The 27,552-nt window shown below is 57.1% G+C and overlaps 14 protein-coding genes across 14 annotated transcripts; 7 read left to right on the forward strand and 7 right to left on the reverse strand.

The window, feature by feature from the left end:
- Positions 1 to 2,607: 2,607 nt before the first annotated feature.
- BDY17DRAFT_240952 (uncharacterized protein) lies at positions 2,608 to 3,739 on the reverse strand (the record flags this gene model as incomplete). The annotated part of the gene is made up of 2 exons (XM_033730369.1): positions 2,608 to 2,844; positions 2,912 to 3,739. Coding segments are annotated over 2 exons (1,065 nt in total), but the record flags the coding sequence as incomplete, so codon positions are not given.
- A 1,584-nt stretch (positions 3,740 to 5,323) lies between these two features.
- Positions 5,324 to 6,554, reverse strand: BDY17DRAFT_309149 (uncharacterized protein; the record flags this gene model as incomplete). Its single annotated transcript, XM_033735294.1, has 3 exons — positions 5,324 to 5,740; positions 5,806 to 6,115; positions 6,166 to 6,554. 3 exons carry the CDS (start codon positions 6,552 to 6,554, stop codon positions 5,324 to 5,326), a joined length of 1,116 nt encoding a protein of 371 aa, XP_033592430.1.
- A 155-nt stretch (positions 6,555 to 6,709) lies between these two features.
- On the reverse strand, positions 6,710 to 8,262 carry BDY17DRAFT_112765 (chaperonin 10-like protein). Its single transcript, XM_033729233.1, has 3 exons — positions 8,046 to 8,262; positions 7,207 to 7,991; positions 6,710 to 7,151 (listed from the first exon to the last, which is right to left on the reverse strand). The coding sequence occupies exons 1-3, from the start codon at positions 8,100 to 8,102 to the stop codon at positions 6,884 to 6,886; spliced, it is 1,110 nt and encodes a 369-aa protein (XP_033592431.1). The 5' UTR covers positions 8,103 to 8,262; the 3' UTR covers positions 6,710 to 6,883.
- A 514-nt stretch (positions 8,263 to 8,776) lies between these two features.
- Positions 8,777 to 9,499, forward strand: BDY17DRAFT_112816 (uncharacterized protein). Its single transcript, XM_033729234.1, has 2 exons — positions 8,777 to 9,309; positions 9,364 to 9,499. Exon 1 carries the CDS (start codon positions 8,784 to 8,786, stop codon positions 9,096 to 9,098), a length of 315 nt encoding a protein of 104 aa, XP_033592432.1. The 5' UTR covers positions 8,777 to 8,783; the 3' UTR covers positions 9,099 to 9,309; positions 9,364 to 9,499.
- Positions 9,500 to 11,802: 2,303 nt separating this feature from the next.
- Positions 11,803 to 12,147, forward strand: BDY17DRAFT_322671 (uncharacterized protein; the record flags this gene model as incomplete). The annotated part of the gene is made up of 1 exon (XM_033736855.1): positions 11,803 to 12,147. One exon carries the CDS (start codon positions 11,803 to 11,805, stop codon positions 12,145 to 12,147), a length of 345 nt encoding a protein of 114 aa, XP_033592433.1.
- A 123-nt stretch (positions 12,148 to 12,270) lies between these two features.
- On the reverse strand, positions 12,271 to 13,290 carry BDY17DRAFT_322672 (putative short chain type dehydrogenase; the record flags this gene model as incomplete). Its single annotated transcript, XM_033736856.1, has 4 exons — positions 12,271 to 12,464; positions 12,532 to 12,633; positions 12,690 to 12,919; positions 12,989 to 13,290. The coding sequence occupies 4 exons, from the start codon at positions 13,288 to 13,290 to the stop codon at positions 12,271 to 12,273; spliced, it is 828 nt and encodes a 275-aa protein (XP_033592434.1).
- A 276-nt stretch (positions 13,291 to 13,566) lies between these two features.
- BDY17DRAFT_322673 (uncharacterized protein) lies at positions 13,567 to 14,193 on the reverse strand (the record flags this gene model as incomplete). The annotated part of the gene is made up of 2 exons (XM_033736857.1): positions 13,567 to 13,998; positions 14,059 to 14,193. 2 exons carry the CDS (start codon positions 14,191 to 14,193, stop codon positions 13,567 to 13,569), a joined length of 567 nt encoding a protein of 188 aa, XP_033592435.1.
- Positions 14,194 to 14,535: 342 nt separating this feature from the next.
- Positions 14,536 to 15,264, forward strand: BDY17DRAFT_309156 (uncharacterized protein; the record flags this gene model as incomplete). Its single annotated transcript, XM_033735295.1, has 1 exon — positions 14,536 to 15,264. One exon carries the CDS (start codon positions 14,536 to 14,538, stop codon positions 15,262 to 15,264), a length of 729 nt encoding a protein of 242 aa, XP_033592436.1.
- A 645-nt stretch (positions 15,265 to 15,909) lies between these two features.
- BDY17DRAFT_294382 (major facilitator superfamily domain-containing protein) lies at positions 15,910 to 18,468 on the forward strand. The gene is made up of 4 exons (XM_033733132.1): positions 15,910 to 17,268; positions 17,329 to 17,616; positions 17,677 to 17,804; positions 17,864 to 18,468. The coding sequence occupies exons 1-4, from the start codon at positions 16,195 to 16,197 to the stop codon at positions 17,976 to 17,978; spliced, it is 1,605 nt and encodes a 534-aa protein (XP_033592437.1). The 5' UTR covers positions 15,910 to 16,194; the 3' UTR covers positions 17,979 to 18,468.
- BDY17DRAFT_112886 (acyl-CoA N-acyltransferase) lies at positions 18,352 to 19,585 on the forward strand. Its single transcript, XM_033729235.1, has 2 exons — positions 18,352 to 18,477; positions 18,571 to 19,585. The coding sequence occupies exon 2, from the start codon at positions 18,817 to 18,819 to the stop codon at positions 19,516 to 19,518; it is 702 nt and encodes a 233-aa protein (XP_033592438.1). The 5' UTR covers positions 18,352 to 18,477; positions 18,571 to 18,816; the 3' UTR covers positions 19,519 to 19,585.
- On the reverse strand, positions 19,586 to 22,011 carry BDY17DRAFT_112919 (uncharacterized protein). Its single transcript, XM_033729236.1, has one exon. The coding sequence runs from the start codon at positions 21,837 to 21,839 to the stop codon at positions 19,653 to 19,655; it is 2,187 nt and encodes a 728-aa protein (XP_033592439.1). The 5' UTR covers positions 21,840 to 22,011; the 3' UTR covers positions 19,586 to 19,652.
- A 636-nt stretch (positions 22,012 to 22,647) lies between these two features.
- BDY17DRAFT_322678 (uncharacterized protein) lies at positions 22,648 to 23,442 on the forward strand (the record flags this gene model as incomplete). Its single annotated transcript, XM_033736858.1, has 1 exon — positions 22,648 to 23,442. One exon carries the CDS (start codon positions 22,648 to 22,650, stop codon positions 23,440 to 23,442), a length of 795 nt encoding a protein of 264 aa, XP_033592440.1.
- Positions 23,443 to 23,549: 107 nt separating this feature from the next.
- On the forward strand, positions 23,550 to 25,428 carry BDY17DRAFT_112930 (putative amidoligase enzyme-domain-containing protein). The gene has a single exon (XM_033729237.1). It carries the CDS (start codon positions 23,656 to 23,658, stop codon positions 25,324 to 25,326), a length of 1,671 nt encoding a protein of 556 aa, XP_033592441.1. The 5' UTR covers positions 23,550 to 23,655; the 3' UTR covers positions 25,327 to 25,428.
- A 101-nt stretch (positions 25,429 to 25,529) lies between these two features.
- Positions 25,530 to 27,209, reverse strand: BDY17DRAFT_322680 (aspartic peptidase domain-containing protein; the record flags this gene model as incomplete). The annotated part of the gene is made up of 2 exons (XM_033736859.1): positions 25,530 to 26,947; positions 27,002 to 27,209. The coding sequence occupies 2 exons, from the start codon at positions 27,207 to 27,209 to the stop codon at positions 25,530 to 25,532; spliced, it is 1,626 nt and encodes a 541-aa protein (XP_033592442.1).
- Between the last annotated feature and the right edge of the window lie 343 nt (positions 27,210 to 27,552).

The following is a 27,552-nucleotide window of genomic DNA, read 5'->3' on the forward strand; positions in this document are numbered from 1 at the left end:
CCGGAAGTTCACTTCGGCACAGCAACTTCGCAAAGTCAGGGGTAATGGACTCTTCACGACGAATGGTGATTACTTGCACGACTGAACGAGATTTCTTGAAGCTCCCTGCTCTCATCATTCCCACCGCGTTGCCTGCTTGAACGATGACTGCACGAGCGAGGCGGCGCGGAAGTTCAGGGCGCAAGACAGCGGCTGGAGCCTCCAAAGGTCATGCGTTCCAGAGCGTTCGATGACCATTCGTACTGATCTGATCCATGCACGACTGCCTGGAGAAACACTGCTCCCTTCACACCCCGAAGCATCTCCGCCGCGTCTCTTGTGTGGGTACCGCTTGCACGAGCAACGCAGCGCGAAAGTCGATTTGGCGACGCGATTTCGTCCCTGGAGCTTCACAGTGTCACCCGTTCCAACACTGCAGAATCAACCATGGTGTTGTCCTTCTTGATCGGTGCCTCCTGCCCCATTTCCTCCATCGCCTGAACCATCTTCGCCGTGCTCTTCGCGTGGGCGTTGATCGAATGAGCGGAGGAGGGCTTCGGAAGTTGCTTTGGCGCGTTGCGATTTTACGACCGAGCTTCCATAAGTCAGGGACGGCAAGCCAGATGTGGTGGTGAATCAACTCACTTGAAGGAGCGTGACTGTATCATTCTTGGGTCGGACGTTGATATGCGCGAGGGACGAGAAGCGACGAGCTACGGAAGTCCGTCTGGCGCGCCGCAACTTTGCGACCGAGCTTCACCAATTCAGAGGCTTCAAGCAAGTTGCTTCTGGCGCGGCGATGACTGTCTACGTGCCTTGAACGATATGTCCTGCTCTTCCCTGCTTCGAAGACCCCCGTCGCGTCCATCGATCGATGCTGGCCATGCGGATGGCGCGCCACGGGATATCATTCGGATGTTGTGCATGCTGCTCCAGAGCGGCGCTTGCGGGCGACTTGCTTGCCGTGGACTCCAAGGCTGCAATCACTTGTTCAGTCTCGCGTTGCTGCATGGTCGTATCAAGTGCAAGGTTGAATGAACTTACTGGTCGCGTCGTCCTTCGCTCCCGTGTCCCTTGAACAACATGTCTGCGAATGAATGAGTTGGTGATGGTGGTGTTGGCAGAGGGGACTTGGCGCAAAAAGGGGGAAAGCGGGCCGTCAGCTTCAACGCCGGCCACGACTTTGCGCGCCCTTCACGTCAGGACTCCGGTTCGAATGGAGAAGCTGGTCAATGCGATCGATACATCCCCTCACCATGCAATGCCTTTCACCATGGCAAAAAGGTTACCGCCATCGAGGGCAAAAAAAAGGCCCGAAGGCATTTGCCCGGTGCCATCCAGCGACTTCCACTACCGGCATAGTACGCTGTTGGCGATTTGAAATGGCACACAGGCGTGACTCGAACGAGCCACCTTTGTGAAAGTGCAGGTGCAGGTGCAGGGGGTGTGTTACGAAAGAGAATTCAAACATACCTTGTGTTCACTTTGGTTCTGGCTGGCGACTGGACCGCAACTTATCAAATATAACACTACCATTCTCGCTTGCCGAAGTTCACGCGGACTCAATGAGGATCATAGCAGCGGCAAAAAACAAGAGCGCGACGGCATTGGCCAGCTACCATCAACGACGGACTCAATGATCAAAGCAGCGCAAGAAAAAAGAGGCCCGAAGGCATTTGCCAGCTGCTATCAGCGACTACCGCAAAGGGCATGGTACATTGTTGTCGAGCGGTATGGCAGACAAGCGTGACTCGAACGAGCCACCAATGTGCAGGGGCAAGGGGAAGTGTGTGTTACGAAAGAGAAGTTAAACATACCTCGTCGTCGCTCTTCATTTGGCTGACAGCTGGCCCCCAAAAAATCCCATATAACACCACCCTTTGCGCTTGCCGGAGTTCACGCGGATGACTGGCTTGAGCATCGCTTGGTGTTGAGATTGCGGCGCTTCACATCATGTTTCACCGAAGATTCATTGATGCACGCTCGCTAAATGAGGTCTGATGGCTGTGAGAGTGTTCATTTGACAATTGGGACGAGCAACGACTACTGGTTCATTCACATTCACCTTACTCTGCACGTGTTGGAGGCCGAGGAGGCTGCTCTCAATTGCTGTTGCGCTGACTTCACCGCCTTTCCCGAACTCTGAAAATTCTGGTTGAGACTCAAGGGCCCTTGCCACGATTCACAGCCACTTTACGATCGTTGGAAGCAGTTACACCACTTTGCAACGCGTCGACGAACCCTCCATCGTCGCCGAACACTTCACCCGTCACATTTGAAAGAGCTACAGTCGCTGAAGGAAAGCCTCACTGCGCAAGAGATGACTACAGAAGACGTCTAGCAAGAAGAAGATGGCGACGAGAGCATAACTTCAACGAAGAGGGTAGATACTGGAGGCACAATGAAGAGGGCCGAAGAAAGAGTAAGGGACGATAAGTAGTCGAACACATTGATATTCTTGACAACAGCCTGACTCAGCTGGTATACATTACATTGATCGTAATCTATTTATCCCAATCCCCCATCTCAACCCATTCTTGAATCGGGGAGAAGAAACGCCGCCCAACGCCACCCAACCAATCTATCCCTCCCAAAATCCACCCTCCCGAATCATCAACCCGAGCCCGGCCCTCCAAGGATAACAGTCATACTCGACGGGTCCGCCGCGGCCACAAAGCCCGCCACATCATCGCCTTCGCTGGGCGTGACGTCGTCGTAGGGGAAGGCGTAGCCCTTGCCGTCAATCTCCACTTCGTGCACCATCGCGCTGTACTCGTTGTTGGGCTGCACGGTGTAGTATGAGGAGGGAGGGAGGTTGGGTTGGTAGTTGCCTCCGGGGAGGAGGAAGGTGGCGCGGTTGAAGGCCTGCGTTGTCGCTGCTGTTAGCACGGGCGTTGGAGGGAAGAGGGGAATGGGCGGGTGAGCAACTTACGGCGCATAGTCTCGGCACGACTGCGAGATGGATATCGTTGTCGCCACTTAGAATCTCGAACGGCCCGGAGGCGCAACTAAAAATGTCAGCAGCAGTCGGTTGTGCATACCCTCTATTGTCTCCTTCGCAAGTCAGCTCGCCGCCTTGCACGGTGCAAGAGACGTTGCCGTTGGAGTTTTGCGTGTTAAAGTACAGCGTGTTGGTGCTGTAGTAGCTCCAGACAGAATTGGAGTAGGCGGTGAACAGATCCTCGAATGCGTCGGGGTTGGAAGGGAGCAAGCTGCCGGGCGAGTTAACGCGGATTAGATTCCCGCTGGAGTCGTTGATGCACAACTGATCCCACGGTTGTCCGTCGCTGGCGGCCTGCGCTTGGAGCTTGCTGCACACTTCCTGCACGCCATTGGCTGGGAGGCCTGGAGCGGACTGCACTGGCCCTGAAACGGGCGTCATGGAGAGTCCGAGCGGCAAGCCCACGAAGTCAACATAGGAAATGTCTGCCCAGAGGCCGTCGGAGGTGTACGTCAGTTCCACGAAGCCCCAGTTCACATCGTGGCTTGGATCGGTCGGGTTGACAGATGTGGGAGCGACGAGGCCCGCGCCGTCGGCGGTGGCGACGACGGAGAAGTTGAGGTAGCCTACTGCAAACCAGATGCGGCAGCTGGAAATGTAGCCTGGGATTGTTAGCTCGCTCGGTAATGGAATGGCAAAGTCGGCGTTGGAAAGGGTTTGGGGGGAAGAGGAGGACGTGGTTAGAACTTCAAGTTGCAACGCGGTGTTCATCATAATTACCTGACCGGCATCGTCGAGGCCGGTGATGTACACGTGTACATCGTCGCTGTTGAGGTTGTTGGTGAATTTAACGGGGAGAGTTCCAGCTGAGGGAGGCACGGCGGTTTGGGTTGGCGCTGCAGGTCCAGAGGTGGTGAAGATGGAGGTCACGATGGTGGTGGTGAGGATGGTGGACACGCTTCCGGATGCAGAGCTCACCGGGGTGTTGGGCACCGAGGCAGAGCTGATGGGGATGGTAGGCACTCTGCTGCCCCAGGTATTTGACTCTGTGGGGATATCGGTGGTCGAGGTTGGTGGGTCCGAGGAGGCTGCGCTGTCCATCGACGTGGAGGCATCCGAGGTCGTTGCGCTGGCCGTGGCCGTAGACAGCACGCTGGTCACGAAGGTCGTGCGGGTGACAGGGACCGACGTGTTGTGGAAGGGTGGAAGCGTGCTGTAGGTCGACGTCGCGGCAATATTGGAGGAAGTTGCGCCAACGGCGACAGAGCTGGAATCACCATGTTTCCGGGTGGAGAGCGTCTGGGCTGAGTGAGTTCGGGAGGACTTGGACTTGTGCGAATGAGTGTGTGTCGCTGCGGGCTGAGATGATCCGGATCCAGTTGGTACAACCACAGTGATGACGGTCTTGAGAGTAGCAGTCGTCACCCAGGTTCTCTGCGGGCCCCATTTGCCAGTGATGGTGGGATACAGGGTGTATGGGCCAGGGAAGTTGTGTTGCTGTACGAAGAGTCCTCGGCCGGGGAATTGCCGCTTCTCAACGGCCTTTTGGAAAGCGAAGGGATGGCTCGAGGCCGTCCCGAAGAGCAGGCATGCTGCGAGGAGAGTGAAACGAAGTATGAATGATGTTGAAGCCATGATTCTGGACGATAGGTGACGGAGGATTGTGAAGTGGGCGTTCACCTTTCTATTTTATACGGATGAGTCGCCGCGGCGGTTGTGATAACAGTCGTCGGGCAACCGTCGGAGAATATCCAGAGAATGGAGTGAACATCTACGCAAGCGAGCCAGCCGTTGGCAGGGTGGGAGGAAGTCTGGGCATGGCGAGCGAGATCTGCTCTGCTCAGCAGGAATGGTGTCAAGACAACGAAGGAGCACATGTTAGTGGGACTTTACGATGAGATCGATGAATTCAATTGATGAAGCATTGAGCAAGAAAGTAGAGAAGAGGTGTTGTTGTCGCCCTCGCTTGAGAATGTTCGCTTATGTGATGCGCGGGCGGGCCGCACGCCGCTTTCCCTTTTCGGCCATGGCTGCCGCCACAGCCTTACGCACGCGAAATCCTTCCGATGCGTCGCTCCTCAGGCGTTGCCGTGTTGACATTCGAACCATCCATGCCGCTTTTCTCTCTCGTACTGCCGGCATCGTTTATGACAGCACAAGAAACGCTCTGGTTGGCGCCGAGATACGAGTGATAACGCGAGAGCGCTGCCATGTCGCCAATCTCTCGGCGCACGGCTAGAACATGACTTTGGACTTGGAGTGGTGGATTGGACACAGGAATGTAAACATGAGCGCCCAAGAAGCACCGAGATGTCATAGCGAAGGTACTCAGTCCGTATTTCGCGCCCCTGATTACCCAATTCCAAATCATCCCAAAAGCGTCCACGACTTCCAAACTCCTTCTTATCCAATGATCAAAACGAGCTGTGCGACCGCCGCCAGCATGAGGCACATGGGAATGCCCACACTGGACCCAGCACCAGTCATTCCAGTGCCACCGGTCCTGCCACTGCCACTGCCACTGCCACTTCCACTGCCACTGCCGGAGCCAGAGCCAGAGCCCGAGGTGGAACCTGTAGCAGCGGGGTTAGCCGCTCCACTACTAGCCAAGGCAGTGCCACTGGACGGGCAGGGACTCGTCCAAGTGACAGTAGAATTGGCCCCACTGGCAGTCGCAGTTGCGGAGGCGCCTGAAGTGCCCATTGGCATTCCCATTCCTGTCGAGCTGGCTCCTGCGCCGCTCGTTGCGCTGACGACCTTGGGCTCCACGAATGCTTCGTAGGTACTGCAGTTGGATGGCGAGGCCTCGGGACAATCGGGCTGTAGGAGGAAGAAATATGTCAGCGGGTTCGCTCAAGTCATTAAGTCAAAGGTCGAGTACTCACGTCCGTGCAAATTGCCTGCAACTGCGCCGGCGCTCCCGGCAAGATGTCCACGGCCGGCGCACACCTCATGCCAAACAAGCTCTGCAGCGTCTTGCCGACATACTGCACGTCCGCAGCAGCCACGCCGAAACTCGCGGCCGACAGGCCGACTTGCTCAATGAAGTAGCCCACCTCGTCGGCGTTGAGAGCCATGAACTTGTGCACTTCGTACATGGAGGTGACGCCGCCGTACGAGGGGAAGCCCTTGGTGCCGACGGCGGAGCAGCCCAGCAAGTCGCCGAAGAATTCGTAGAGGTGGGTGAGGAGGCCGCTGGACACGGTTAGAGGGGCTTGGACGAGGAGGCAGGAGTGGGTACGTACTACTGGTTGGAGGTAACGTTATTGGCAGGCATGTTCATCTTCAACGGGGCGGCGCCGCCTCCGTCGAGGAAATTGGTGGAGCCGGGGGTGGCATCTCCGTTGTTGGTGGAGTACAGGGAGCCGTCGAAGAACTGGAGCAGGTTGACCTTTGCGTTGTTGAAGGTGGCATCTGCGGCGAGGATGCCGGGCACGTAGCTCTTGCTGGCGCTGCTGTAGTTGCCGATGACGGCCGTGTTGACGACCAGGGTCATGAGGGTGTGCTGCGTGGTAGCATTGCTGGCGCCGAGAAGCAGAGTGCTGTAGTGCTCGCAAAGGGTGGCGTTGGCGGCGCGTTTGGCCGCAGACGCAAAACCCGAGGCGAGCAGGGTTAGAAGGATTGGTTGGAGCATGGTTGCTGGAAAGAAGCTGTTGGAGGGATTGTGAGGAGAGGGAAAGGATGAGGATGAGCGCTGTCCCGGGAGTTGTCAAGGGATGGACATGTATATGTATGGGGCGGCTGGACACATTCCTCTACACATCGCGTTGATGTGGCGAATTTCGCCAGCATTCTGCAGGCACCCAACAATCCCAGCAAGGGAAACAAATCATCGGATCAGCTCCTGGGAGAGCGTCCACTTGGTTGAAAGAAGAGTGCCGGAAATATACAATCTGTACATCTGTCTACCGTCAGCAAGATTGTACCAAAGATCTGGCATTCAATTGCCGTCCCCAGAAGTGTCTAAACCACATCTTCGATCTTCTTCCCCGCCTCTTCGGGGTTCATCTTGAAGACAATCTTCTGCACTTTTCTCGCCTCAAAGTCCTTGTATGCTTGAGGCGCATCCTCCAACGACATGGTCTTGCCGCAAAGGAAGGCAACCTTCTTTTGCTCCTGCACGAGCAGCTTGAGCGCATCCTCGAAGATGGAGCGAACGGGGCAGCGGCCAAAGGCCATGCTGACGTTCTTTCCGTAGAGGAGAAGCCCATTGACCTCCCATTTCTCGGTGCTGGACAGCGCTTGTTAGCTTGTGGAGGAAGAGGATGGGGATTAGCACGACGTACTGCACTCCAATACTGCTGATAGCGCCCCATGGGCGGATCATGTCAAAGGCCAGATTCCACGCGTCCGCATGGCCGACACACTCGATGATCACGTCGGCACCGCGGCCTCCAGACGCCTCCTTGACCTTGGGGACGGGGTCGTCGTTAAGGTTGATCGTCTTGGCACCCAATCTCTTCGCCTCTTCCAAACGATCCGGCACGGAGTCGATGGCGATGACGTGATCGACCATGGTCAAGGCACAGGTGATGGCGCAAAGACCTACGGGTCCACAGCCAATGACGGCGACGGTGTACTCCTTCCGGTCGCGGTCATTGAGGTTCTTCAGGTAGCGAGAGGCGGCGAAGTAGCCGGTGGGGAAGATGTCGGCCATGAGGACCAACATCTCCTCGGGAATGTCCTTGGGGGCGATGACAAAGGTGGTGTCGGCCAATGGGCACCGCACGTACTCGGCCTGGCCACCGTCAATGGTGTTGGCGGGGGCGCTGTTGCCGAACAGCTCGCCCTTGCTGCAGCGACTGGCCTGTCCGCGCACGCAGAAGAAGCAGTCTCCGCAGGCGGTATAAAAGGGCACGACGACCTTGTCGCCGAGGTTGAACTTCTTCACATCATCGCCCTTGGCCACAATCTCACCGACGAACTCGTGGCCGCAGATGAAGTTGGGCGGGCACTTGAGATGGCCGCGGTAGAAGTGCAGGTCGGAGCCGCAGAGGGCGGTGGAGGTGACGCGGAGGATGGCATCGGTGGGCTTCTGGATCTTGGGCACGGGGCGGTCCTCGACAGCAACCTAGAAGAGGGGATTGAGTGGGAGCATGGCTGCGAATGGCGGGGCAGCACGAACTTGGTATTCACCCTTGAACACAACGGCTCGCATCTTCTCCGGGAGGTTGGGGGCCATGGCGAATGGGATGGTAGATATGCTGGAACGGAAGGTAGACCTTGATGGATAGAGAGAGATGGGAGCTGCAGAGATGCATCCAAAATTCCTTGACTTACCGGCACCGAGAGCTAACGACAAGGTCGCCGGACTCGGCTGCTTGCTTGGATGCGGGGTCGTGTGTCCCGCATGATGATGAGCGTGAGAGCAGTAAAAGGTGGATCCGACGAGTCGTCAAGCCTCGGCGAAGTCGGCGGCTTCCATCCGGATACGGAATCAAACCGCGCAGCGACATCACCTCTCCGTCGTAGCTACATCATGGCTGTCTGCTGCCTGCATCTTCTGGTCTTGGTCAGCCCGAGTTTATTCGGACTTCATCCCTCCCGAGTCGAGGAAGATGTGCTCGTCAGTTATCCATTCGAAGGGGCAGAGGAATGCTAGCCACGCCATTCCTCATCCACCCCTTTCCAATCTGCCGTTCTCCACGTAGATCCCACCTCACCCTCACCTCTCTACACGACAAAAACAGGCGCGGTGTCACGGGTGGAAAAGTACGGAGGAGCGATGGACTGAGTATGCTTCGCTGAGTACGCTTCGTCTACGTGCTGTAATGCGCACCGCGTTTCTTCTCTCCATCCTCAGCTGGTCTTGCTCATGCGCTCACCGTGTTCTCAGGCGCTGCACCCCCCTGATCATCCATGGATGTCTTCGCTCGCTGCCCGTTCTGTACCATCTGCCGCTCCCACTCCGATACACGCTGCACTCGGGCTGTTGACGTGCCCATGCTGCCCCCGGCTTCCTCGTCACGCTCCTAGTGCTGTCGCATGCCCTCTTCGTGGTAAGGCTCGGCCTGCTCAACCTCTCGATTGCGCTGCTCCGCATCCCGCTTGCGCTTCTCCGCCTCCTCCTCGTAGCGCCTCTCCGCCTCCTCCTGCATCAACTCGCACTTCTTGGCCCGCTGCTCACTCGCGTGACAGCGCGTGCAAAACGTCCATCCGGCTCGGGGCTCGTCTTTGACCTCGTAAAACAGGCACTCCGAGCACGCAGGACGAACAGGCATGTGGTCGGTGAGGGCCTCGAAAGACGGGCACATGACGCCATCATCTAACCATGTGGCTTTACTGTTCATGGCCAGGTTGGAGCATCCGGTGTTGACGACATTGGCGCACGGCTTGATGGAGCGGCGCCGTGTGCACATTCTCGCTGTTGATGCGCCTGTGGTCCGCACGTTAGCAAGACGCGACGCTCACTACATTGCGCTGTCACTAACCGGCACGCCAAGGTGATGAAAGATGTTGAGAGGATGTTGTGGGTGTCCGGAGAGGCTGCTTGGTTGAAGATGATGGATGAAAATGGTCGGCGGCTGAAGAGGTCTCGCACGTCTGAAGAGAGTACACGTCTGGAGAAGACGTGTGTTGAAGAGCCTGCGTGTTGAGAAGGCCGCGTGGTTGAAAAGAGCAGGTTGTTGGGGACGTTGTGTTTCGATGAAGTGAAGAGGACGGAAGGAGTGAGGATCAAGAGACGTGAATGGCCGAATCTACGAACCTCCGTCTAGCGCCGAAGGTCAATGCTCCAGCATACCCTCAGGCCGCATTGACTGCCGTGAATGCAGTGCTCCCGCCCACGACCTTCTCGCCCACGATCGCACCCTGTCCAGGCCCCTCACGATCACCGCCCTTCCGCTCTCGACCGTCACACGTCACCCTCGCCTTCCGCAACACCTTGTAGCACGGCGCACACTTCGTGTTCCCTACCCTCTCGGTATAGTAGACTCTATACGATGGGCATTGTTCGCAGGGACGACGCATGGGTTGGTCGAAGGCGGTGTAGATGCCCCACCAAATGCATCGGTCTGGCCCGTCGACGTTTTCCACCAGTGTGCCCGCCGAGATGCGGCCGCAGCGCTTGTTGCCGTCGATGACGTTCTGGCAGCGCATCACCGATCGGATCTGATAACACATTGTCGCCGTTTGCACGCCTGTGGTGGTTAGCAACGTGCCTCGCGGTTGCATGCTGTTGCCACTTACCGTAGCGTCAGGTTTGGTGGTGTCGTTGATGTTTGACGATGTTGGGGGGGTTTGACCGAACCCCGGGTGTTGATCTGGGATCAAGTGAGGAGCGTTGAAAGAGAGACTGTTTTGCGACGTGTGGAGAAGTCTACGAGGCTGCTACTAGCGTGGATCTTGGATGTTCCAGCATGCACAACACTCAAGCTGCAGCGGCTGCGGTGCTTGTGCCCTCGCCCGCACTCATTCCCGACCCTGAACCATCACCCTCCTCACGATCCTTGCTCTCCTTCTTCCGCACTCCCGCCTTTCCCTTCTTCTTGGCCGCTTGGAACACGTGCATAACACTCAAGCTGCACCAGCGCTGCTCGAGCCCTGATCACCGTAACCTGCGTCCGATAGAGCTTGGCTGAGCCTCTTATTTTTCTTGCGCTCGATCTCCTCCTTCTTCGCCTTCCAGACGCAGCTATTGCATCTGGTATGCCAACCACTCCTCTCAACTTCGCGGACCTCATAGTCCGGGCAGCCCGTTTCTGAGAGAACAGTTCCGAGAACATCAAGGTTCCACTTCCTCTTGCTCACCCAGGCGGGGCACATTTGCAACTCCTCGAGCTGGCGCCTAGGCTGACTTGCCTTGTTTGTGCATCGTCTGCCGTCCTCGAGGATTTCTTGGCAGAACAGAAATGACTCGTTCTGAACGCACATCGTTGCTGTCTACGGGTAGGCATGGTCAGAATTGTGGTGTCTTGACGCGCTGCTGCCACTCACTGATATGTCCGGTTGCTACTTTTGGATGGTGTTGTTGGTTGGAGATGATGGAGTGTCGGAGTTGCGCCTAGGGCCGGCGTGTTGGCAACACGAGACACGGCTTCCCTGGACAATGCTTGCACTCACCGACGCGCTCGGCTTGACGAAAGCCTGTGCAGTTGATGCTGTCGTTGATGGAGGTGGTGAGAGCTGATGTGGGTGATCTTGGTTGATCAAGTGGAGAGGATTGAAGTTGTAGAGAGGGCGGGATCTTGATTGCTCAAGAAAAGAGGACCAGAGGTGACAAGGAGACGCCGCGCATGGACAAATCTACGAGACTCTACCCACTAGCGTGCAAAGCGAGTGATCCAGGCGGTGAATTTTGGTGGTGAATGCATCTGCGTCGTCGCCACGGCAGTTGCGTCTGTGCAGGATGGTGTAACGGGTCAAACGGAAACCAATGCGGCTTCGATGCGATCGGCACGCTACTTGGACATCTGGCCGGCGAGGGCAAGGCTGCACAACGTGTGTAGCAGCATATCCATTGCCCAACTCAGCTGGCATTCGAATCTTGAGACTTTCTGGCAGAGCTCTCCGGATCGGTCGAGGCATGACAAAAAGGCCAACGCGAGATTTCTCCCCAGATTGAGCTAAGATCACTTCCGGCCAATGTGCGTGCCTGTTCACGGCCATTGCAAGCATCCGAGGGAACACCTTTGTCCTGAGGACAATATCAAGTCTGGCAGAGTTGGCACTTTCTTTGTTTCTCAAGTCTTCTCCCAGACTCTCCTCGCTTCCTACTTCTTTGTTCACCTTGAGCCTTTGTATTCCACGGGACCCATATCTGGACTCGGCCACCTGCAGCGCACTCGAATTGTCTAGCAACCCCAGATCTTACCAGCGAAATCTCACATTCACCAACGTCTTACACTCCTAGTAGCTTCTACCCACGCGTTCTCCCCATCAAAATGAAGCCCTTCACCACCATCCTCCTCCTCACCCTCGGGGCAGCCACCAGCACCACAGCCAACCCGGCCTCCCGCTGCGCCGCGAAGAACGGCGCAATCCAAGACGCCATCGATCTATTTTGCACCAATACACACATCATGGTGCCGTCGCAATGGGCGCACGACGGCCTGCAGTTCGGCAACGCGCACGTCTCCATTCGCGGGCACTGCAGCCCGGCGCAGTGGGTGCCGCAGCAGTACTGCGTTTCGCAGTTTCAGCACCTTTGCGCGGGCACGTATGGGGGGTTTGGGTTCGCGCATTATGGCGAGGGCGGGTGTCAGGAGTTCCGCATTGTCGAAGCGTGATGTGGAGGATGGTATTGTTCCTCTTGATCAATGAGGGGACCCTGTACGTTTTGATAGACTGAGTCTTATTCATCTTCTTCGCTACCGCTGCAAATCACTCTCAAGATGTAGAATGATGGGCACTTATTGCGCTGTATATCCTCCATCAACCACCACTCCATGTCCCGTCACCCATCTTGCGTCCTCGCTGGCGAGAAAGACTGCAACCGGCGCAATGTCGCTGGGCGACCCAAGTCCACGGAGAGGATGCAAGCTCGTGGCGTGAGCCTTGAGGTTTTCATCCTGGAGGATGCCAGCCGTGAAAGCGGATTCGACCCCTGCAATGCAAGTCAGTAGGTCGTATGGCAGAGGTTCGAGGCCTTCCTTGAGATTGGCTAAACTCACAGCCGGGGCAAATGGCGTTCACGTGGACTCCGTACGGTGCGCAATCCAGTGCTGCGGTCTTTGTCATGCCCATGACGCAGTGTTTGGAAGCGACGTACGAAACTGAATCTGTCAGCCGAGGCTCTTCATGGCAATGAGACTGGGGAACGGCGACCTACATGCAGTAGGGAATGCCACCTTTCCGAAAATCGAAGCCAAGTTTACCACCCAGCCCCGATCGCCATTGGGATACGGATCTTGCTTGACCATCTGCGCAGTAGCCGTTCTGATGCCGTAGAAGACGCCGGTGGTGTTGACGGCCATTGTCTTCTCCCACTGGTCCATCGTTACGCCCCACACCGGCTGTGGATTGCCGTCGTCGTGGACGATGCCTGCGTTGTTGACGTATCTAAAAGGCCATCAGCATCCACATTACTCGATCCAAAGCAAGCAGAAAGGGATCGAGAGTGAGCTGTACATGTCGAGTCGTCCAAACTTGGCCACCGTGTCTCGCACAACCTGCTCCACATTCTCGAGTTTCGTCACGTCGAGTTTCATAAACTCCGCTTCACCGCCTTGCTTGCGGATCAGCTCATGCGTTGGAGCGTCCGCTTCATCGGGTGCTCGAGAGCTGTCGCGGATGTCTGCGACGACTACTTTGGCGCCTTCTTTGGCGTATGCAAGGCTGATGGCTCGGCCGATGGAGCTGGAGCCACCGGTGACTATGGCGACTTTGCCGCGTAATCGACCTGAGCCGGTGGGAGGAGTGGGAGCGGACATTGTGTCGGCAAGGGAGGAAGTGATATGAGTATTGGGAATGGGTAAAGACTGGATACCTTATAGACAGTGGATGACTGGAGTCTTGGGTAAGCACGGAAGAACGTTGGATTGGAGGAGGGAGGAGCGCAGCGACCTCGGCCCCGCAGATCTCGAATTCAGCCTGATGTTCGATTCCAACTACACGTCTTGCTGCTGGAGGATTTCTACCACTGTCACAGCGTAGCACCTCTGCCGTTCTCTCCCCCCAAAACACTTGTAACCTTCTGGCGTTCCCTGCTATGCTTCACCTCCCGACTCATCCTTGGCTTTGATGCCTGCGCCGCTGGACCGCTTCCGCTGCTTGAGATCCCAGCCACCATCGTCCTTGGGAGGTTTCCAGCCAGCAGGAATGAACACCACGCAGGCGCCGTTTCTACCGATGAACATGCGTCCCTCGCTAGCCAGAACCCCATCCTCCTTGTTTTCGTCGTCACCGGCATCACCCTGAGGCCCATCGTGGAGCTGGCGAACGTCATTCGTGGAAGCGAAGCGCACAGTCTTGTCGGCGGCGGCTTGCTTCTTCCCTTTCTTCTTGATGGAGCCTGGAGACTCCGCTTCCTCCTCAACTTCATTCCCCTCGGTATCGATCATGACTGGGGGAGTCGGCGATCTCGGCCGCTCCACCATCACGAACGACTCGTTCCACGGCGCCCTCGGGTTGCGCGTGCTCTGCCACTGCTGTCAGCGAGGGTGCTCCTTTGTAGCGACTGAAGATCGGGTGTGACGCACCTTCAGCATCTTGCCAGATGGACGCTCAGTGGGGAACGTCGCCTCCTCCTTGTAGTCGGTGAAGGACGTGGATGCTGCGGTGGGGTTGAAGGACTTGCTGTGCGCATCGGTGGTTTCAGGCTTGTTTTGCGCCATTTTGCGCTGATGTTGATGATGTTTTCGTGATGGTGGGTGGAAGGAGAAGTTTTGGCGAGGGCGAAAGTGTTGTCGTTGGCGTGCCTTCCTTCAATAGCAGAAGCGGTTGGTCCCGTGAGTTGACTGCAGCGTTTGTTCTGACGCGTTGCACAGACGCGCATATTGAGCCCTTCAAACCTTCTTCAACTTTCCACGCTCTCTAGACAACTCTCCTCGCTTGCACGCAGCGCTTTCAGCAACTGTCATCGTTCAGACTTACCACCACAACAGCTTCAACTACTCCACAGCAGCTAGGCCTCTCCAGCCTCTCTTCAGCAGCAGCAACACGCGGTCTTAGCCCCAATGGCATCCACCATCATCGTCGCGCGCCAACCGCAGGTTCAGGCGCTCTCAGTATTCAGGATCGGGGAGCTCTGCGACCTCGTCGTGGATCAGCTGAGGGCATTGGATGTTCTTCGCGTGTCCCGAGTGTCAAAAGAACTTGCTGTGATCATCCAGGGGTCGAAGAGCGCCCAGAAGAAGCTGTTCTTGTTGGCAGATCACAAGGGCGATATCAACGCACCGACAGTCAACACCAAGCTCTTCCACGCCATCCGCGGAAAGTTCATCACGCGCATCCCTGGCGTATCACCTCTGCATGAGCCTCGTCAGCGCACGCTCGGGATTGGAGACAAGGAGAAGCTCTGCGCGTTTCCATACTCGAGCATGACGTGCTTGAGCTTCCGCCTCACCAGCCCCGTCGACAAGAGCAGCTCGTGCAGCGACATGTTCCTGACCCAACCGCCTGTGACCACAGCAACACTGAGCATTTGCACGGCGCGCCGCGACGAGCCTGGCAGCGGGAGATGGGGGGAGAAAATTCTGAAGGACGTCGGTGGCATCAAGTTCAAGCACGTGGCCGCCGCCATTGCTGAACACCGAGCCACGCTGAAAGATGAGGAGTACTTGGACCCGGTGATGACCCATGTGGAGCTCTATCACCTTCCTTACGACCCGGACTGCTTCAAGTATCTGGGACTGAGCTCAGCTAGGGCCGTGAAGAGGATGATGGGACGAAGACGTGAGGCGTGAGAGCATGGGAACGTCATGATGGGGGAAAGAATCAGGGGTTCCTGGTGGAGCATGAAGATCGAGAGCGTCAACGTGATATGGAAGTGTGATATGCGGAGAGATCAGGAGATTCGGGGATTGTGTTGACTGGAATGGAATGCGGAGAGGAGAAGGAAAGTCAAGCAAGGCATGAGAGACGAGAGCAGCTTACAGTACCAGGAGATCAGAGCCCTCACCCAGTCTTCTCTCACACTCTTCCCCGATCTTTACGGCAGGACGTTCATTCTCTTCTCTCCCCTGCTCTCCCCTCCCCGTGGAGGATGAAGCAGGCCAGGTGCATCACGCAATCACGCAATACGAGGACCTTTCACCCCGAGTCCTCCATATGCACATCACCCCTCCCGCCCTCGGTCAGTCCGACGAGGCGGATGGTGTGAGCGGTATGCATCCGCCTCGAAGTGGCAAGGAAGGTGGCAATCCGACCAGATCTAGGCCTTGGCGCTGCATGAGCTGAGTAGAAGGATTCGGTTTAGCGTGGCGACGGACAAGGCGAATGGCCGACTCCACTCCGCTGTCCATCCACCAATCAGCGTTGTGCCATATCACGCTGGCGCTGCAACTCCAGCGTGCAACTCTGCAGCGAAGGCAACGAAGGCAACGCCTTGGCCCGCCTGCTCGTCCCGTCTTTGCCTGGTTTGCCGCGCCCGCACGTGCGTCTGGCACAGGTGATCTGCGTCTCCGAGCTACGCTTAAGGTAAGGCCACTCCCCACACCCACTTACTGCCTGCTTTCTTCCGCTCGTCTCGTCTTTCTTCCGTGTTTTTCTTTCGCTCGCGGTGCACTGAAAATATATCTCTGCCGCTCTCTGCTCCCTTCTCATTCCCCCCACTCCTCAAGTACCATTCATCTCTTGCCCTTCCCCCGAACACCCACCAGCAACCCGGCGCCAACATGGCCGATATGGAGAAGACTGCGGCACACGACGAGCTGAAGGGCCATGTCAGCCCTGGTCTCGAGACCAGCTCTGATGACAATGTTTCCATCGGCAAGGGCGATTTGCTTAGCCAGGAGCACGTCGACCCCGTCCTCGATGCCAAAATGCACCTCATCAATAACGCCATCGACGAGATTGGCTACACCCGCTACCAGCTCAAGCTCTTCTTCCTCAACGGCTTCGGCTATGCCGTCGACTCGCTCATCCTGCTGCTCCAGTCCATCGTCGCGCCGTACGCCTACCCCGAACTCAACCCCGGCGGCTGGGCCTACGGCATGACCGTCGCCGTCTACGTTGGCATGTTGATCGGCGCTCTCTTCTGGGGCCTTTCGGCGGACATAATCGGCCGCAAGTACGCCTTTAACTTCTCCCTCCTCATCTCCTCTGTCTTCTGTATCGTTGCCGGCGCCAGCCCCAACTGGGCCGTCCTCGGCACCTTCATCGCTCTGGCTGCCTTTGGCAGTGGCGGCAACCTGGTCCTCGACACCACCGTCTACCTCGAGTACCTGCCCTCGCGCTACAGCTGGACCCTCACTCTCATGGCATCCTGGTGGGGCGCTGGCCAGTTCGTCGCCGGCCTGTTCGCCTGGGCCTTCATCCCCAACTACTCCTGCCAGATTCCCGGCCACTCGAACATCTGCAATTGGCACACCAACCCCGGCTGGCGCTACGTGCTCTTCGCCAGCGGCGCCCTCGTCCTCATCATGAGCCTGCTTCGTGTCACCGTCATCAAACTACGCGAGACACCCAAGTTCTTGGTTGGCGAGGGTCGTGATGCCGAGGCTGTCGATACCCTACAGTACATTGCTACCAGGTACAACCGCCCTTGCAGTCTGACCCTGGAGCGGATGCAGGCATGCGGCGCCGTCAATGGTGGCGTGCCGTCCGACAGACGTGGCTCGGTCACCGCGCACGCTCGAAAGCGCGCCTCGTTTGCCGAAGTCGGGCTTCACTTGAAGGGCCTTTTCACCACCAGGAAGCTCGGTCTCAGCACATCCCTCATCTGGTTTTCGTGGACTCTCATCGGTCTTGTAGGTGCTCCCTGGTGTTATGGTGCTCTTTCGCCAGCCTGCTAACCTTTGAACTCATAGGCTTACCCGCTATACAACGTCTTCCTCCCCATCTACCTCAGGACTCGAGGCGCCGCACTTGGTGGACTGAGCCAGAGCGAGCAATGGACGTACTACGCCGCCGCCAACCTCTGCTCGATCCCGTCGCCAATTCTCGCGGGTTACATGTGCAAGAGCCGCTGGTTCTGGGGCCGCCGTGGTACCATGATTATTGGAGCCCTCATCACCATGGTCTTCTTCTTCGCCTACACGCAAGTTCGTACGAATGCGGAGAACAACGGCTTCACCTGTGCCATCAGCTTTTGTCTGGTAAGCTCTGACCTCGTCATCCTCTCTTCCCACCATCATTAACATTTTGTTTTCTCTCAGAATATTTACTACGGCACATTGTACGCCTACACTCCCGAGGTGCTGCCCACCGCTCACCGAGCAACGGGCAACGGAATTGCCATCGGCTGCAACAGAATCATGGGCATCATTAGCGCCCTCGTGGCCACGTAAGTGTTTCCTCTACTCTCGAGTATCAGCCGGAGGTATGTCGCTCACCATCAAGCAGTTACGCCAACACCGCCACCCCCGTGCCCATCTACGTCTGTGCTGCGCTGTACATCGTCATGTCTTTGACAGCCGCAGCCTTCCCCTTCGAGCCTCTGGGCGCGAGAAGTTCGTAGACGCGCGATGAGTTGGAACGAGAAGGCGGAAAAGCTGCAATTTTGACTGGTTTTCTTGCGCAACTGCGGATGAACACGAGCGTTTGGACGGCCGATTGTTGATCTGTTGTCAGATCCGTACATATCTTCGCGTGATTTCTGCTCGCGCGCTTCCTTTTTACAAGAGATACCCTGAGTTCGAAAACGAGTTGGAGGAGTGCCTCTGTTGCTCTTTCCCGCAACCTCGTGCGAAACATTCTGCAAGCTGCCGAACCGTTACGCGTGTGAAGCGTACTCTAGAACACTCTCGCGAATGCCTCGATTTACTTGTCTACTCGGATGTTGCGCGGTGCTCTACACCGTCACCGCCATCCCGACAGACCCGCAAAGTTCGACGACGCCTCCGGGACTCGGGGGGAGCCGAATGCCGCCTTCATTGTCGAGGTGGAGCGAGTCATGCTGCGACATAGTTGAGAGAACAATCAGAGATGTAAACAAACCAGTGCCGCAGTCAGACCCGGTGCGTTCTTCACACCACTCTACAGAGCAAAGGCTTGACTAAAGCCGAGTCTTGCCATTGATTGCCCGTCGTCGTCTGACTCATGCCTGGCAGAAATTCCAATGTCCGCGGCCGCCCGCCATATCTCTACCTAGGGCTGAGATTGAGCCATTGGCGCGCGCCGCTTCCACCACTAACCCCGGCTGAACACCGGATTTCACGCATCTGAATGGTAGAAGTATTTGGCTAGTCCGCGACTTGAGCCGCGCATTTGCAGATGACGCGAGGTGACTCATCCCCAGCAATACAAATACGCCGCCCAGCCTTAGATCGTCTCCTCCAAGACATCACCCGTCCACCATGGCCGAAACCCTCTGGAGCTCGGAACGCTTATACTTCCGCGGCGTCAACGACTCCGACGCCAAATTCCTCGTCGCCTCCCTCTCCGACCCCCAAACGCACGTCCAACTCGACCCCTTCCTCCACACCCCGCCCGCCACCAAAAAAGGCGCGGAGTCCGTCAAATGGATGTCAGAGCAGCTCCTCGCCGCAATCATCTGCCTCAAGGAGCCCCCGCCGTCCACCCCCGCAACAACCACCGCAACTAATGGCGACGCCGGCGTGGCAGCGGCAGCCACGCCCGCCGCCGAAGATGACTTGCACTCCGCCGACCTGAAACTCACGCGCATCGGGCACATCGTCCTCATGAGCGGGCCTCCAGGCCAGGCGCACCACCGCAATGCCCAGATCGGGCTGGGGCTGCTGAAACCCTATCACGGCAAAGGCTACGGCACCGAGGCACTGGAGTGGGTGCTGCGCTGGGGCTTCCGCATGGCCAACCTGCACAGAATCACGATTGCGGGCTTTGGGCTCAATCCGGGGGCTAAGCGGCTTTACGAGCGCGTGGGGTTTGTGCAGGAGGGCGTGCAGCGCGAGGAGATGTGGTATGATGGGCGGTATTGGGATTCTTGGTCGTTGTCTATGTTGGATCGCGAGTGGTATGCGCGGTATGGGGAGAAGGAGACGCGGGTTCTTGCTGGGGCGGAGAGTGTACAGCCGTGAGGGGGTTCTTGTTTGCAACAAAAGCTCGCTTGGGTAATTTGTTTTGGGTTCTTACAGCGGTCCACTCGAATCGTCGAGGGCATGGGCCGGGTGTTTCTGACTGTTCGTTGAATTATTTGAGGGATTCCCCCGGGTTATCTTACATCCGATGGATCTCCATCCAAGCATTGACACTCCTCCAAATCCCTCTTCTCCCAGAATATCGCCTGCCGAAGCAACCCAGCAACCAGGCTCGGACAAGATTGGGCAATCTGCGGCTCGGAGCACTGGAAAACAGCCGGCCACATTCGCTCCATGGTATAGCCGAATAGCGGGTTGCTCATCGAGTCCGTCTTTCCTGGAAGCCATGGCGGACTCGCGTACTCCTCGCTGTGCGCGTGGCTCTGTGAATCGTTCAGCTCGCGCAATAGGTCTGCAAAGTACGCTCGCCCGGAAGCCTTCATGCGTGCGGAGGAGGCGATGAACTGCCCGCGGTATGTCAACAGTAGGCCGTCGCTTGCCCGTGTGCCTCCCGCTGCGCCCAAAAGGTGGTCTAGCATTTGCGGCGTCTCGGACCAGGTCGAGTGGTCGGTGCAGTGCTCGTAGTCCTTGCATGTTATGGAGTCCGACAGGGACAGAAAGCCCGTCTCGGCGACAAAGTACTCATCGAGTCGGGTTTTCGCCAGAAACAGCTCGTGCATTTCGGCTTGCATGAAGAGGGTGTGGTGGGCGAGGGAGTCCCAATGGGAATCGATATGGTAGAGGTAGGCCTCGGCATCTCGACCTACATTTGGTCTTGCTTCGACAATGATTTCTTGCGGTGATCGCTGGAGTTTGCTGCTCAACTCGGTCTGGAGATCCGTCGCTGTAGTGGTGTTGCCCTTGTCGTAGACGAGCACTCGGATGTTCAAGCCTTGTGTCGCGGGGAGTTCCATCAGCTGGTTCAGCTGCGTGACGATCGAAGTCGTTGGTTCGTGATATCGGCACACCACGAGATCCAGGGATCGGTTGACGTTGATGGGAGGGGTAGGGAGGACCTGTCCAAGAGGATGGCGGGGGAGCGTGGTGTTGAGAAGACTGCAATTTGTGGCGAGGAATAAGGCGAGCATAAGGAACGCTCGAAGGAGAGTCGAGGCATAGGTCATCCACGCATAGGATCGTCGGCTCTCGTTGACGAAATTGCCCCCGGGACCATGCGTTCCGATGCTTGCTTTCCAGCCGCTGCTTGGAGGGAGGTCTCCGTTATTTTCGGTATCCCCGTTGGAGAGTGGGAGAACAGTGGTGGTTGACACTCGCTCGTAGCCGCCCCGTGGCTCTCGACTGCACTGTTGAATCATGACGGCGGCTTCCATCATCGAGAAGCAGGCCACGTACTGCCAAGCACTCATGGAGGAAGCGATGCGGAGGAGCGGGCCGGCAACGGCCGTGATGATGAGGACGCTCCACAACGAGAACATTGATTGCGTCGAATCCCGTATGGTAGGGTCTGTGGCATGTTGTTCGGGAGGAGTGTAGAACGACAGGGCTGCGGTTCTCAACACCAGAGTGGTGGACACGAGGTTCCCGATCAGGAGCGCCAGCCATCTAGTTTCGTTCCAATTCACAGACGTCCACATCCAGTTTTCGAATTTCCAGCAGCCCCAATTTGCGAGGATGAACATGATCATCACCGCCGCGAATCCCAGCCATAGCCGAGGAATCTCATCGAGGTCAAAGTCGAGCGTCTCTTGTTTTGTTAGGCTCCAGCGCCTTTGGATTTGCACCGCTGCAGCGCACAGGCCGATGACCGCCACGCCCCCGAGGATTTTGAAGTCGATGTGAGTGTCCAGCAAGTAAGTTGCAAACAGACTGCAGACGAAGAGCAGAATTGTGGCGCAGCGTCGGATGTCAAAGGGGGAAGACTGGTCGTTGGTCTGGCCAAGATGGTACAGACACAGCAGAGTGACGGCCAGGGCGGAGAGGGTGGGCAGGTGCTGCAGGGTCTCGTAGCCTGCAACGAGGGCGATGGCCGCAGAGATGCAGAATGTCGCATACGTGATGCCTGCTTGGCGGAGGTATTTGACTATGCTCCGCCACGCTGGCTGCTCGGGGGTGTCGTGGGTAGGAGATAGCGCATTCCGCAAGATTCGCGCAAGGAGTTCAAAGAGGTGGATGGCAATGGCGGTGAAGGTCTGGATTCGTAAAAGGTGCATAGGATAGTGGTATCCATTGACCAGGAGGTATCTTGTCGTAAGAATGCTGTACGCTAGAATGCAGGAGTGAAGGAGGGTGTGGAAGAAAGAAGACCAGGGGCGTGGAGTTTGGGGCGGCGGCGAACCATCCGGAAGGTCATCGTCGTCCATTGTGACGGTGTTTGTCCATGCCCGAAAGGAGTGGACGAAGCAGAAGAGGAAGCGTTAGCTGGGAACAAGTCGAAGGAGGGTGATGCAGAGGGGCGAGGGATGTGGCAAGCTGGAGCCTTGCCGCGGTGACATTGTAGGGGGAAGGTGCGATCCTCAGCCCAAGAAATTGTAGCGATGAAGTCTCTGATGATTGAAAAGGGATGCCTGATAGCGATGTACACGACGCACGCGCCTCGTTTGCAAAGCAGGGCGAGAATTGAGTCGCGTGAGGGTCGATGTCACCGACTAATGATTAATACGTACGCAACGTGGCTATTGATTGGCTCGACACGCGGGAACAACGTTCAAACGTGGGGGCCTAGGCCGTGTAGGGTCAAGCAAGGAGTCCGAGAGCGAGGAGCGACGGGTGAATTGTTTGAAGGCGGCAGAATTCTGAATTGCAGAAAACAAGTGCAGTGGCACGTGAATCTTTTCATGTGCATTCGCTCAGTACTCTACACTTCTCTGCCATTGTACTGTACCCGTAGCACAGCTGTTTGCGCGTCTCATTTGCGCGTCTCATTTCGCATTGGATTCCCAATCGAAGAACCTCGAATGTTGCAGCCTGAATGGAGCCGCCAAGCTTTGCCGAGATCTTTTAGTTAATGCTTGGCCAATGATGGAGACCTCAGGCAAGATTACCCCAGATTACCCCACCACTGCCCCTCCAGCCGAGCTGCGTGCATTACGCCTACACTCTTCACCTGCCTTCTGCTCTGCTGCTTCTCATCCTCCACCCCTTCGCTTCATCTGTTGTATTGCTGTAACCATGTCCTTTGCTACTCTTCCATCTGCCCTGCGAGCCACAGTGTCCTCCCAGGCCGCGGCGGTCGGGCATCGCGCATTCCACCCCGCCCCGTCATCGTGTGCGAGCGTGCTCTTCATGTTGAGCGCCTTGAGCAACAGCCGCGAGACCCAACATTTGAATAAAATCACCAAACTCCCCCGACTGGAGCATTCGCCCCCGCTCAAACTCATCAAAAGCAGCGAAATCGACCCGTTTCCCTGCCCCGTCCGTCCAAGCCCCGCGCCGCCCTCCTTCATCCGCAGTATCGATGGCTCTAGATCAGAACGAAGACTCTGGGATCAAAAGGCGTTGCAGATTGGTCGCGTACATCTCACAGATCAAGCAAGACGCACCCATCGCTTGACCCAAGCTTTGGCTCGGGCAAAGCGGCGCGAGCTGAAGCACAATGCTTTGTCTCGACGGGAGAGAACTGCTTGGCAGGCAGAGAGACAAAGAATGCAGACCGACATGCGCGCGGCTGGAATGTGGATCGTCTTGTCCATCAGCACTGCGACTGCATTGGCCACGTGGAGATTCTGGCCGCAGAGGGATATCACCGCACAAACCTCCGACATGGGCCGCCGGATTGCTGCCAAAGCTGCCGGTGCCATGACCCTCCCTGCGGCTGTATCAATCGAGCCGACTATGACTGCCCCCGTTGCAGTGCCTCGACCGCCAGTGAAGCCAGTGGAAAGTGTGGTCTCGGCACCCTCCCCAAGTTCAGCTCCTCGACAGAGCTGGTGGAAAGGCCTTTTCTGGGCGCCTCAGCCTTCCTAATTCTGACGGTACTTGTCATGGCATGTTTCCGTTTCAGTTTACATTGCTTACCGGGTACGCGATCTCTCAGCGTCTTTTTCGGTTTGCTTTCACGATCATGATACCCAGTCGAGTACACGCTTTGTGGAATGGCATTGGCGTTTGACAGCTCTGGCCCCTTCTGCAGTCTATCTATCCACGAATCTCAGTCCCAAATTTACCTGCAACAAAGAGATGGCAAGTCTTCGCTTTGTCTACTTCACGACTCTCATTGTTCATTTCGCACCAATGCATTGTTTTGCCCTGGTCTCTTTATCAATGATGATGCCTTTGTCCGCCGAGTGCATTCTGCTCGAGGTCAAATCGGGTCGCTCGCCCGTACAAGTCCCTTCATTTTCTCTAGCAAAACCCGCACGCCTTTCGATTTCCCCCAATATCGCCTCCACCATGCCGCTGGACAAGCTTACCTTTGGCGTCGAGCTCGAGTTCATCTGCATCCGACCCGATGGCCTCTTCAACCACGACGTGTACAGTGATGACCCTGATGTTGGTAACGAGGCCCCCACCGCAGGTCCGTTCATCTGGCATTGCCTGAACCAAAACGGGATTCCCGCAGTCGGTTGGGAGGATCCTGACACCGAAGATGAGGTACAATGGCCCTCGCACAGCCGGTGGAGAGTAGAAAGCGACTGCCTCAAGCTCTCCGAAGAGGAATACGCGCAGCTTGATTGGGACTGGTCGGTCGAAGAAATCGAGCTGAGTTCCCGCAAATTCGACTTTCATCGAGACGACTGGCGTGGCGAGATTCAAGCCGTGCTGGACGTCCTCCGCGCCATCGAAGCGCGCGGCTGTCGCTTCGTCACTAACAATTCCACAGGCATGCACGTGCACGTTGGCAACGACAAGTACCCCATCCCTTTGCCATGTGCGAAGAATGTCTTTCAATTCGCCACCGCCTTTGAATCCCTCCTCGACCAGCTCCATCCCATCACCCGCACCGACATTCCTGCCGACCTCTCCGAGGGCCGCAACACTTTGCCTCCCTGCTACTTCCACATGCTCTCCTCCAACATCTTCGATGCCCACATCCCGGGTGAGTCCCCAGCACTCTTCCACAGACTCGCTAACATCGAAACGGCGGTGACCTACAAGGATCTAGGCAGCTTCTTCGCCGTCGACCGAAGTCAATGGAACAGCCCAATCCCGACCACGGGCCACAACAGCGCCTACAACTTCGACAATCTCTTCCCCGACCACAGCGCAGGGCGGTACGCTGAGACCCTCACCGGCACCATCGAGTTCCGCCAGCACGCCGGCTCGCTCGACTTTCTCGAAATCACCGCATGGATCTGCCTCGTCTGCCGCATTGTCGACTTTTGCAGCACCGTCGACAGCGAGGACATGATCAAGCTGTGTCTGCACGCCGTCGAGCCCGACTACGCCCTCGACGACCTGCTGAACGACATCTTCTGCCCCATCGACCTCATCGAGCACTTCACCGAGGAGTCGCACCTCATCGGTTTCCTGCCTCGACGCGGCATGCCTGCCCTTCCAGAAATCGAAGAAGCCTTGGCAGTGATGGAGCAGAACGAATTCGAGCAGGAGCAGCGTCACGGCGCGCAGTCCGTGAAGGCCTTGATCGACTACAAGTCCTTCTCCGGCTTCTACGGCCTCGATCCCGCCGTCCATGAGAAATTCCTTGCCTCGATCAGGAAAACAACCGTCCGCGCCGAACTGGATCGAGCAGAGGAAACGCTGGAGGCGTGTGTCAATGGACTTGATGTGAGTAGCGAGTACGGGCAGTCGAGGGTGAGGCACCACGTGTATAAGCGGCTTGCACGCTTGTACGGCTTGGACAATACGAATCACCGCTTGCCCAAAGGATTCGGTGCGCCGCACAGTTGACTAGAGGTAGACGGTAAGGTAGGTGGATGGATTTGGGCCGTCCAGGTTGGTTGTTTCGTAGCCCTCTTCGTTCTAAAGTTTGTGAATGTACTCTGATGCTTTGTGTGAGTGGTACGCCATGTTTCTTGTACAGGATATCCAAAGTACATAGTGAATCCAGTCTCTGAGGGCGACACGCCCTGTTTACGTATTCGATTGATGATTTACAGCATCAAAGCAGCGCCCAAAACAGTACCGAGCGCAACAGCAGCCACGGCACCCATGCCGCTCCACCCGGTCTGAGACATCTTCAGAGCTTCCGCACCGGAGTGGTGGCTGCTGGACGAAGGGCTGGAGCCGCCGGCGGCGCCGCTGCTGCCCCCTTCGCCACTGACACGAGCAGCGGTGGGTACGGCAGCAATGCCCGTCGCGGTTCCAATAGTGGACTTGGCCGTCGACACAGAGAAGGTGGTGGATGTGGCGTCGGGAGCAACGCTGTAGCTTTGCGTCGGCACGGAGTTGCTGTTTCCGCCGATGGCTTTGGCAACTCCGCCGGGGCCGGCGGGCACTTCTTTGATGTTGGAGGAGGTGCTGTTGAGGTTCGCTTGCGCGATGGACATTTGGCCTTGGTCGAGATCGTAGACGACGTACATTGCGCGGATCATGGCGTCGCCCATGGTGTCGAAGCCTTCACCCGTACCGCCGGAGGGGATAATCTCGAAGTTGCAGGCCTGCTCTCCATTGTTGTATGTCACTGGTGTGCTGGTTCCGGGTTGGTAGATGGGGAGGAAGAAGTTGCTGATGTCCACGTCGATATCAATTTGGCCGTTGATGGTGATGGTGACGGAGTCGCCGGAGTAAGCGTAACTACAAGGCGCAATACCGGTGTTGGCGTCAATGTAGGTGAATTCGCTGACGACCGCCTTGTACACTGAGTTGGGAACACTCCAGGCGCTGCTGCCAGAGTCGAGGAGGACGGGAAGGGAGGTGGGGGATTTAAAGGCCGCCGCACCGGCCGCGCCTCCGGAAAAGATGGTCGACTTTTGGCCGCCGACATTGGTGGAGAGGGCAGTGATGGCGGTGATGAACTGGTCGACATAACCGGTGACGGGGTCGGGGAGGGTGTCGATAGTTGTCAATTTGCCGGTGTACTTGTCCGTATCGATACCACCGAAAAGGATGGAGCCGGTGACGGCATCATAGTCGTTGAGGTATAGGGAGTAGAGGCGGGAGTTGATGATGCCCGCGTCGACCAGCACCTCTGGGATGTTGGGATAGTAGGAGCGAGTGGCTTCAATGTCCGTCGCGCCTACACCCATCAGGCCGATTGCGGGGCCGACGGTGCTGTTGACCTCTGTAGCCAAACCAAATTGTACATTGTCGATGCACAAGTCGTTGATGCACACCACGTCGCTCCCGTACGGACCAATGGCGTAGGAGCCGTCGCCGTAGGAGGCGTTGAAGGCGGGAGAGGGCTCGATTTGCTGGTAGGTGCTGCTGCTGCTGGGGTCGAAGGTGCTAGCTTCGCATCGGTGGGGGCCGTTCGAGGAGCAGGCGGGAGCGGAGCTAGCATCGAGGTAGAGGTCGGAGGAGCCGGTGTCGAGGAGGACGGTCTGTTGTTGGGGAGGAGTGCCGACGGAGACTGGGGGTGGGTGTTAGGTGCGCGCGCGGTACTCGAGATGTGCTTGGGACTCACTGTTGAGGTAGTATGAGCCACCACTGACATAGCCCACGCCGGAGAAGATGGTCGTTTCCAATGTGCCCGGATCCGCTCGGGGGAACAAGCCTCGAGCTACATCGCGAGTCTTGCCATCGGTGTGCTTGTCTCTCTTGGCCACCGGCAATTCCAATACGGCGCAAGCGCTGCCCGCGAATAAGAGTCCTGCTGCCAAGGAATACTTCATCGTGATGAAGGAGATGATGGAGGGGGGTGGTGGCGAGGGAGGTGGTGGATGCGGTGTTAAGTGTAAGGTAATGGCGAAACCAAAGGATTGATGGATGAAGGGAGGCCAAGAATATGTACAAAAGGCAGGGTTACACTGAGAAGGCGCGGGCCAAGAGCTGGCCAAGATGGTGTCGGGGAGAAGCTGAAGGGAAGGAACGCCTGACGAGCTGGAAGTTGACGGAAGTCGGTCGCTGCATCATTCAAAACAGGCGACCGTTTGGCGCACAGCCACGCCTCGAACAGGTCCAATTCGGGCTGGCCGGGGGTGCCTGCGTCGGCCCGTGCCTGTTTAGCCTTTTGCA

The sequence above is a fragment of the Neohortaea acidophila genome (genome assembly GCF_010093505.1).
Source record: "Neohortaea acidophila strain CBS 113389 unplaced genomic scaffold BDY17scaffold_3, whole genome shotgun sequence".
NCBI classification, from domain to species: Eukaryota; Fungi; Ascomycota; class Dothideomycetes; order Mycosphaerellales; family Teratosphaeriaceae; genus Neohortaea; species Neohortaea acidophila.

Bases quoted from the DNA above. Each gene is read 5' to 3' on its own strand.
- BDY17DRAFT_112930 (XM_033729237.1), top strand. From the start codon at position 23,656: ATGGCAAGTCTTCGCTTTGTCTACTTCACGACTCTCATTGTTCATTTC.
- BDY17DRAFT_112919 (XM_033729236.1), bottom strand. From the start codon at position 21,839: ATGGACGACGATGACCTTCCGGATGGTTCGCCGCCGCCCCAAACTCCA.
- BDY17DRAFT_294382 (XM_033733132.1), top strand. From the start codon at position 16,195: ATGGCCGATATGGAGAAGACTGCGGCACACGACGAGCTGAAGGGCCAT. The intron at 17,617-17,676 runs GTAAGCTCTGAC...GTTTTCTCTCAG, and splicing joins GTGCCATCAGCTTTTGTCTG to AATATTTACTACGGCACATT. The intron at 17,805-17,863 runs GTAAGTGTTTCC...ACCATCAAGCAG, and splicing joins ATTAGCGCCCTCGTGGCCAC to TTACGCCAACACCGCCACCC.
- BDY17DRAFT_112765 (XM_033729233.1), bottom strand. From the start codon at position 8,102: ATGGCCCCCAACCTCCCGGAGAAGATGCGAGCCGTTGTGTTCAAGGGT. The intron at 7,992-8,045 runs GTTCGTGCTGCC...CCCCTCTTCTAG, and splicing joins TGTTCAAGGGTGAATACCAA to GTTGCTGTCGAGGACCGCCC. The intron at 7,152-7,206 runs GTACGTCGTGCT...AGCGCTGTCCAG, and splicing joins ATCAGCAGTATTGGAGTGCA to CACCGAGAAATGGGAGGTCA.
- BDY17DRAFT_112886 (XM_033729235.1), top strand. From the start codon at position 18,817: ATGGCCGAAACCCTCTGGAGCTCGGAACGCTTATACTTCCGCGGCGTC.
- BDY17DRAFT_112816 (XM_033729234.1), top strand. From the start codon at position 8,784: ATGTCTTCGCTCGCTGCCCGTTCTGTACCATCTGCCGCTCCCACTCCG.